The 9,759-nt window shown below is 37.8% G+C and overlaps 1 protein-coding gene across 1 annotated transcript; it reads right to left on the bottom strand.

Annotated features, from left to right (window-relative positions):
* Nucleotide 1: 1 nt before the first annotated feature.
* LOC130409740 (protein-glutamine gamma-glutamyltransferase K-like) lies at nt 2–8,395 on the bottom strand. Its single transcript, XM_056733906.1, has 14 exons — nt 8,267–8,395; nt 7,026–7,124; nt 6,257–6,448; nt 4,577–4,828; nt 4,377–4,495; nt 3,789–3,896; nt 3,427–3,604; nt 1,831–1,969; nt 1,555–1,747; nt 1,281–1,434; nt 773–1,057; nt 527–687; nt 274–410; nt 2–191 (listed from the first exon to the last, which is right to left on the bottom strand). Exons 2-14 carry the CDS (start codon nt 7,120–7,122, stop codon nt 47–49), a joined length of 2,160 nt encoding a protein of 719 aa, XP_056589884.1. The 5' UTR covers nt 7,123–7,124; nt 8,267–8,395; the 3' UTR covers nt 2–46.
* Nucleotides 8,396–9,759: the final 1,364 nt, after the last annotated feature.

A 9,759-nucleotide genomic window follows, 5' to 3' on the forward strand; every position in this document is an offset into this window, starting at 1 on the left:
GTTTACTGTCCTTCAGAGCAAACAGAAATGAAATAAAGTTTCTGTTTTACTGTCGTTTCACCACAATATCAGCGACTCCGTGCACCTGAGTGAGCTGACGGCAGTCCATCGATGCCAGAAGCTTCTGAGGGCCGGAGAACACAAGGACAAACTTCTCCGTCAGTGTCACTGTCGCCAGCTTCTCCACATCACTGACAAACACATAAACATTTGAATAATACAGCCATGAACATCCTACTGAACCCATCTATCACAGAATAAACCTGCTCTCACCCATAGAGGATCTTTCTGACGCTCTGCATTCCCAATCCCTCGATCCTGAACAGAACGTTCTTCAACACCTGCTGCAGTGGATTTTGAAATGAGATCTTGACCGTCAGCTCTTTACCCATCACAGCTTCTCCTACAGGCTAGAAAACACAACAAACACAAACACTCCATCAACACAAGTCAACAAACACAATAAACTCATTAGAAGAGATTTTCTCCGTCAGACGCAGATGATGAATGATTGTATTTGACTCACAGTGATGGTGAGATCTGGTGTTCGCAGTCTGAAGTTGAACTGAGTGGCCAGAATCTGTTTGGTTTGATTGACTCGTCCGGTGACGGTGAGCATCAGAGCTCCCTGATCCACCAGATGATTCATATACTCTCCATACTGCAGGATCCAGGGAATAGATTTGACTGAGGAACACAACAGAACATATGACACAAATAACACTTCATTCTCAATCTGATAAAGTTTGTGTTTAAGTCAACGGATCCTCACTCTCTTGAGGTTTGAGGATGACAGGAAAACGTTCTTTCTTCAGCGATGCTTTCAGAACTCCAGTGTAATACATGACCAGCACCTCACACAGAAGTGTTGTGCTGCGCTGAACTGAACTTCTGTTCTTCAGGACCAGACTCAGTTTGGCATCACCGCCCATACGAGGCCCCGCCCCCTCCATAATGATTTCAACCGTCACATCATTGGCCAAGGGGAGGGGATACATCATCGGTTTAGAGCCGTAACGACTGGCCGTCTCCACAACCATACGCTCCTCCTCTGAACCTGAAACATGATGAAAGTGTATAAGTTACATTTATATGTCAGTGTTTGTTGTTTGACATGGTTTTCTAAATTATGTTTCAGTCTGAAGAATCGATCAAATATGAAAGATTTTTGGGGAGGTAACATCACTATTATGTCTATAAAGAATGTTTTTGGACACTCTTGAATGTGTTCATCTACATCAAACAATTCAGATAAAGAGAATTTGTAGATGTTTTATTACCCTCTGGGTGTTTGTAGAGGTGTGTGATCTCGATACGCATGTCTGAGCCCACAGCTTTAGTGCTGATGTGCTGACCGATGGAATGCTTCTCCACGTGGACTTGAGAGAAACTCCCATCAGGTTTCCTCTGCCAGAAGATTTTATCACTGTTCACCTGAAACACGATTCAATTTATCCAGACGCAAATAACAAATAATTTACTTATCACTGATTCTTTATATAAACACTTTATAAAGTTGAGAAACAGAGATTTGATGTAAAGATGACAACTCACTTCAGCAAACACAAACGGTGTGTCGTACTTTAGGTTGACCTGTCCGTTACGGACCGCGGTGACAGAGGTCGGACCGCAGCGGTAGGAACCCTGACTGTGCTCTTGAGGGGTGGAGTCGACCACCTGCCACCCCCCATGACCCACCGGGAGATCCGGACGAGCCATCCAGGACTCATTCCATACATGAAAGTTCCTTTGGAGAGAGAGAGAGAATAAGCCAACAATGACATAAATAACTTGTGATCCTTCTTGGGGTAATGGTTGTGTTTCTCGTACCAGACAGAATCATTCGTACGTTCTTTAATGACCTCCAGTTTGTCATCAATGTAAATATCCGTTGTCATGGAGAAGTCTGTGTCATGGGCGGAGCTAAAGTTCGTCACACAGCGGGTAGGAATTCCCAAACATCTCAACACTGAAGGAGCGAAAAAGGTAAAGAAAAATACTTCAGAAATATAGAGTGACAATAAACATTGAAGTTGTTATTCTACCTAACTGACAATGGGCTAATTACACAAGATGGCGCCGGTGCGCTTTCGCGACGCCAGAGCCCGCAGACTAATTTCCGGTTCGAGTTGTTTTGAATTAAGGAAGTACTCAGAAATCTTCTCTTTAGATACGGGCAAATATTCGTCATCTTGTGGACCAGTCTTGTGTGGGGTTCCACAGGGCTCAATTTTGGGTCCTGTTCTGTTTTCTTTATACATGCTTCCTTTGTATGCTATGTTTAGGAGGCACAATTTCATACCACTGTTACGCAGATGATGCTCAGTCTTAGACACCCTTAGGATGTCTCCAGCTTACAGTGTCTGTTTGATTGTCTGAGAGATGTTATACAGTTGATGTCTGCCACCTTCCTTCAGTTAAATGAGTCTAAGACTGAGGTCTTCATTTTTGGCTCCCCTGCTTCTACAGAGGTTGTGGCCTGTCTGGGGCCTCTATCTGGGAATCTTTAATCACATGTCAGAAACTCAGGCATTACTTTTGACTCTGCTTTGACTGTTGATAAACAGAATAATGCGGTGGTTAAAAATTGTTCTTATCAGCTAAAGAATATTGTAAAGATGAAGTCATTCTTAACATGAATGATTCTGTATACTGTGTTAGGTTATATGAGACCAGTCTTCTTTTGGTTGCACTTATGCTTTTGTTGTACTTATGTTGTCCCAATTGCTTCCATTACCTACCCCACTTGTAAGTCGCTTTGGATAAAAGCGTCTGCTAAATGACTAAATGTAAATGTTAAATGTTAACATTAAGAGACATGGAGTCTGTAATACATGCTTTTATCTCATCCAGATTAGATTACTTTAATGTATTGTACTTGGGTTTTTAAGTCTCTTCTTAAAACGTATTTATTTACGGTTGCATCTGGTCATAAGTAAGGACAGTGGTATAACTGTAGTGTACTATCTGTCGCTGTGTTCTATTTTTACTTTTGTATTATGTTTAATGGTTAAATTTTGAACAGCACTTTGGCCAACAGCTGTTGTTTTTAAATGTGCTCCATAAATAAATATGACTGACTGACTGAGAAATGTATCTGTCATATCACTTATATATTACTTAATTCTTTTTATTTCTAAAAACACCCATATTTGCCAGCCTGAAACCCTCCTTTCCCCATCGTGTTGTGATTGGGTTGGGGGGAGGTTAGTCCTGTTTTGTGTGGAGGCTGCAAAATTTGATAGGGGAGCATAAATTGACAGAACACCGGAAATTACTGTTCCGTCTCTTTAAACTCACCAGCGCTATCCTGAGCATCAAGGGAATTGTCACATTATTGCAATAGTCATCAGTTTCTTCAGAATTTGATGACCTGTTGCTAATGTGTTCTGTGAGGTTGCTAAGCAACCGTTAACATGTTCTCGCCTGAGTTTGTGACTCCAGCATAGACCCAGCATTGAGCGAATTTCACAGGCGTTCCTGAACTCTTGTAGTATTGTCTCAGAATGTCTCCACTGCCACTCCAGGCTGTGGGCGCGGTCCCACCCTCAAAACTCTCTGACCAATTGCCTTCCAGTATACCCCTGTCATCATTAGAGTTGACCTATCAAAGACAAGAGATGAAAATGACATTGTACTCTGCTTGTAGTGATACTAAGACCAATATATTCATATATAACCCCACCAATATACACCTCAAATTGCTTTAGATTAGATTAAAGTGTGTGGCCTGTGCATGAATGTTAATATAAAATGTAAATTTACATTTGATGAAGAATAAAACTCACAAGAGCTGATATAACTCTGCACATGATCACCGGATCACCCCACGCCGTCACAGAGACTCGCGATCTCTCCAACACAAACAGAGAAGCTTCAAGAACATCCTCTTCAAACTGACACAAAAAGTTAATTTAGTCAGAACATGAATAGCTGTCAAAGGAAAAAAAATGATTTTTGGGTCCAGATGATGCACTCTAAACTGTGGCTTATGATTTGATTCTGAGTCCTAAAAATAATTTGTGTATATTCAATTCTATATATTTTGCGTGCTTTGGTTAACAATAAGACAAAACAGACGTGTTTGCTTTCTTTTTGTAACAAGTACACATCTTCCTTGCTATGCCAAACACTAGATTGTTTTATTAGGTTTTGAAATTAAGAGTTTGTTTCCAAAATGAGATAAAACAATCATGTGTTTGTTTTGTTGGCAAGCTTTTCTTTTTTTGGTAATCATGGCTGAAATCAAAACCAACCAACTACTTAAAAATGAAGTTATCTGATTTTGGAAATAAACTCTTCAAATATTGTTGTGGACTTGCAATAAAATAAAAAAAGAGCTCCACTCGCTGTATAATGACAGTTTCAGTTCTCACCTGAGCAAAGTTCCAGGTTCTGGTTCCGATTTGCAGCTCGGTACCGTAGTAAATTCTTCCCATGTTATTCAGAACACATTCTCTCCTTTCAGCTTCATTATCTAAATACACCGGATCATCTGAGAGAGATTTAAACATACAGTGTCATGTTCATGCAGTTCATAAAGATAAATGAGTTTTATTTCTTTGTGTCTTTGTACCTTCACACCAGGGGTTAAACAGCATGTAGAATTCATTATTCTGAGCGTATGGAAATAACATCCCGCCCTTCCGTGAATACGTCACCACAGAGACTTTATACTGGCCAATAGAAGCGCTGGCTGGAGTATTGACTGACAATCTGATCTTTGTGTCTTTCTGCTCCACGATCTTCATCTCCCATCGGCCGTCTTCCAGATCATCCACTAACCAAACCATGATGCGAATCCCTCGAACACTCGTGAACATGTAATCTGTGTCATAAACAAAACAATGCAAAAAGATGTGAGGGTTAGATAACACCACTGTTCTGATTTAATCAAGCTGATGTGAACGTCAAAATATCTTATGTGAAGGAAAACTTCATAGTATACCAGAATATTTACTACATAATTCACCAGAATGCTGTAGTATACATTTAGAAAATGCAACTAATATACAACTGGTTACCAGAGATTAGTATAGATAATATTAAAGTATACTAGTAAATATTTGAATATACTTCTGAATTCGCCACAGGTTACCATGAAAAACCGTTGTAAATACCGCCGTAAACTACAGTATTTATTGCAGCCTACCACGGTTTGCTATAATAAATATTAAAGTATATTGTGGTGTTGGCTATGGTTTGCCACGGTTTACAGCAGTAAAGTTAAAGTATGCTGCAGTATAGGGTTAGGGTTCATGACTCATGAGACGCAGGAATGAATGATTAATACATTCTTCCGTCTGAATAAACACAGTTTCACTGATAATGGATTTAGTGGTTGAAATGTTCGAAATTTTTTATGAATCTTCCTTTTTTTTTCATTTCCTCTCTCTCTTTGTCATAAAACGGATTTACCATTCAAACAAGTGACTTCACAAAACATACAACAAAAACATCACAATACTCTCATTTCCCAGCACTTGCTTTGTCAACGTGTTATAGATGACAGGTCTATACAGAAAAACGATTCAACAACACTTCTGCACAGAAACTCAACATTATTCTATATAACTCCCAGAGGAGAAGGTTATCAGTTGTGTTTCATTCAGGTATCAATCTAATCTCAGATGTCTTGACTTTTGATTGCAGACTTGACAAATCTGAGCTCAGTTTGACCAGTGTTGGGTAAATTACTCTGAAAAAGTAATTAATTACTAGTTACTCATTACATATTCAATAGTGTAATTAGATTACTTTCCAAATTACTCTGTCCAAAAAGTATCTAGTTACTCATTACTAATTACTTTTTTATATCTTATATCAACCTTGATTAGTTAAGTGATTCAAGAATATACATGAAACGGCTCATTGAATTCTTTCAAATAATATTATTAACTGACCAAAGTATTACAAATGTGAGAATTATACATGAAAGCACAGATTTTAAAGTAAGACTTTGAATTTTGATGTCAATTACGCTATTACACACGCATATATTTAACAAAGTATTTAGTTTAATTACATCAAAAATATCTGTAATTAAATTACAGAAAACATATGAGTATTCCCTTACTTTAATCCCCATTACTTAGTAACTAGTTACACACAACACTGAGTTTGAGACATGGTTGACATCTCTTCTCAAACCATTTTTTGAATCATTAAAGAGATCTCATCTGTGCTTTTTCATTCATATGCAAATCAAAATACCAGCACACTAACCTGGAACATAGGGAATGTTTTTCTCACTGACCTAACCTGAGCTCCAGGTGAAGACGGTCAGTTTTAGGGTTAAATGGTCGCGAGAGGTCGATCAACATCTGAAAGGTTTGACCTCTGCGGACGATCAGTTTGTCATGAATGAAAGCGTCCGTGCGATGCTCTCTGCGGTTCAGCCCATCTCTGGACTTCAGAAGATCGATGGAACGGACCGTCAAGAGAGAGTCTGACCCAAAAAAAAACACAACCTGTTTAGAGAATTTACACAAGAAAACAAACTCAAAAGAGTTTCTGTTGAAACCTTCAGCGAAGCTTTATTAAAGTCTTGTTGTTTTTGTCTTCGGGCAATAGGATGTCAGTTATTTGTCAGGCAGTTTTGAGATAATCTGAATTAAGCTTGACGATTTATAAAGAAATCTTCAGAAGCCACAGGCTGTCCGTTTCTAACATCTCCTGTTCTGTTTGACCGAAAAAATCAAGTCGTACTGGTTCATTGGGTTCATTTGATTAAAATCGAAACAGAAATGTAAATTTATGATGATGATGAACACCACTGGCCAACACGCTCTTTGTGCTCAGAACAGAATATATTTATCTTTACAATTATTCCACGTACATTCAAAAATAATTTTTCTTTTTGTAGTTTTTTTCTTTTTTGGATTTGAACATGAACACACCTGGACAGATGAGAACAGACCCAGTCTTAAACCCTCAAAACTCATCTGCCCACTCACGGCTTTCCTGAAATCCCTGCTCTGATGACATCATCATCAACAGACCACACCCATCCTCATCTTCCTCACCTGGAGATCCAGAGAGTGTGTCTGAAGAACCTGCTGATGAGCCGACTGCTCGAGACGCAGACGCTCGGACCGCTGGACCTCTAGAAGAGTTTGACATCTCTGAATCACATGGAAAACAAGCAGATAAATACTAAATGATGTGAACTGTGTGTCCTGTCCAACATCACGTGGATTTTGACTCAAAAGTGCAATTTTGTTTCATAAATGTTTTAACTAATTACATTTTGATGAAAAGCTTTTAATATGCATTTTAAAGGCTGGTTTAATCAGGACAACGTGCCCCATATAATGTGTACATACTGTACGGATCTCTGATATTATCAGTCAACCCTGAGAAATATTCTTGAGTAAACGGTGTCTACACATGCACACCATCAGTCAAACATTTGGACTTTTGTTTTGGTATTCAAAAGATTAATAATAGTAGTATGTATGTATTTGTGTCTAAATATTTGACTGTCAGTTTACATTTGTCTTCTAATGTGTCATGATGTAAATGTCTAAGCATCTGAAGTAGATCCAATCATAAGCAAGAATTTCTTGATAATCTCCCACACATAATGTTCAGTCATTATTCACGCATTAATGATGGCCTGCGGGGCAGGTGCATCTCTCGCCAGTTAAATGTCATTATATAATTCAAGTCACCAATTACAGCTTAGCCAAAACCACAACACGTAAATCAAGACAACAAATCATACACATATATTCAAGATAAGAAAGGATTTAAAAAAAACATTTTATTTATTGTGAATTAAATATCAATCAAACGGCAGTTGGTTTGTTTTAATTCACGCAATAGTAACTAACAAAAGCAAAACATGATAACATAATAATAAACATGATTTTTTAAATGTTTTATCTAATTTTGGAACAAAACTCCTTATATCATTTTTAACATTGGGTTTGAACTTAATAACTTTTAAAAAATAATAAAATAATATTACAATTAATTATTTACTGACATACTTCCTATAATGTACAACACACCAAAACAGAAATGATTTGAAATTCATATTCATTAAATGCTGCTGTTATTATGTACAATCTTTGCAAGACTCCATGAAACTTCTAGCAATTAAAAGTTTTTTTGAAAAATCTGAAATAAATTGTTACCTGTGTCTATGATGTTTCAGGGTTGTTGACTTCTTTGGTTTGTCGGCCGTGAAGAAAGAAGTGTGATGTCGGTGAAGTTGTGTGTGGGTCAGTGAGAAGGAGTTTGTGACAGCAGGTTTATTTACCTGAGGATCGCTCCACCTCCACACGAGACGTGACACATTGAACCAGAGTCTCATCACGACGCACCTGATACTGGACTGGATGTGATGAAAGAAAGAGAAATGATGATGAATGTAGAATCACAAGAGATTTTAATCAAACTGCTCAATCAAAGAAATGAACTGTTCAGACAGACAAACAAAAGCAGAAACATTCACCAACTGACACGACAAGACAAGACATTCAAGTCAACATCAGCAGAGAGCATCCATAAAACCTCATTAGAACTGTATTCAAATAAATACAGAACAAACACACTTATTAATATCAACAGACTCACAAAAACAATCTCCACACAAAAATAACTCCATGAAGCCCTCTGCAATCTTACATAAACTGACACAAAAGCAGATAAACCTGTTAAACACAAACTGTCTAAAATAAACAAAGAGACCGAGAGAGAGAGACGGGCATCTTTTTTTTGTATGCACATTTGTATTATGTGTACAGATGGAAATGTTGACAATTACAAACATGCTATATTTGCCATGCCACTAAAGCATACTTACAATGAAATTAAGAGAAGAGACAGAGTGTAAGGAAGTGAGTGAGTGAGAGAGAGAAAAAGAGAGAGAGAGAGATAGAGAGCGAGAAGGGTGTTAGGTGGCGTGTGTATCCGGTCATTCTCATTTCCAGAACTCTGTCTCTACTGTCATCACCTGTTGTTTCACACAACATAGTAAATATCATCATTGTACAGTAAAATTGACTACATTTTCTTCACGGAATTGGTGAAAGCCTTTTCACTGTACAGTAGATAATGTTGTGCATCATAAGTTACTGTTAATGACTACAGAGTCATGCTTCAGTTTCAGAAAACAATAATTTAATTACAATAATTGGATGTGTTAATCCATTAAAGCCGATACTGGAGATGAGTGTCAGACACCATGATAACACACTGTTCTTGTATATGAGGCGTTATTTCTCCACAGGTGTAAAGTCATGTGAGGTACATACCAGGACATTGAGTCAGAAACACCAGCAGCATTCTTCAAACATCACCTGTCAGCTTCGGCTCCTTTTCTGTATTGACTTCAAATGTCAGAATGAAAGCTCAGTGATGAAACACAAAATATCTGCAGTTTTGTTCGATTATCATCATTGTAAACGTGTTTCATGTGCTTTTTAATTCCTTTATCGGATGTTTCAGTCATAAGTCTTTTTTATTTGTGCTGAATTGAGCTTTTCAGTATTCAGGATTGAAAATTTAATCTGATTTAATACAGAACAGGTTCTAGATGTTGATTTTGTTGAGAAAAGAGGATCAATTAACGTTTGCTTTGTCTGCTGAAACACACGCCTCATATATGAAGTGTTCAAAACCCTTCCGGCTCACGGTCATCACACAACTTTAGGAATATAACGTAAATAAATCAACAAACTTCTCTGAAGATGCTTTTATAAGTGACATGAACACAAGAGCACAGAATCCAGCGTCCTGATGCTTATAAAT

This window comes from Triplophysa dalaica, chromosome 20, assembly GCF_015846415.1.
Source record: "Triplophysa dalaica isolate WHDGS20190420 chromosome 20, ASM1584641v1, whole genome shotgun sequence".
Taxonomy (NCBI): Eukaryota; Metazoa; Chordata; class Actinopteri; order Cypriniformes; family Nemacheilidae; genus Triplophysa; species Triplophysa dalaica.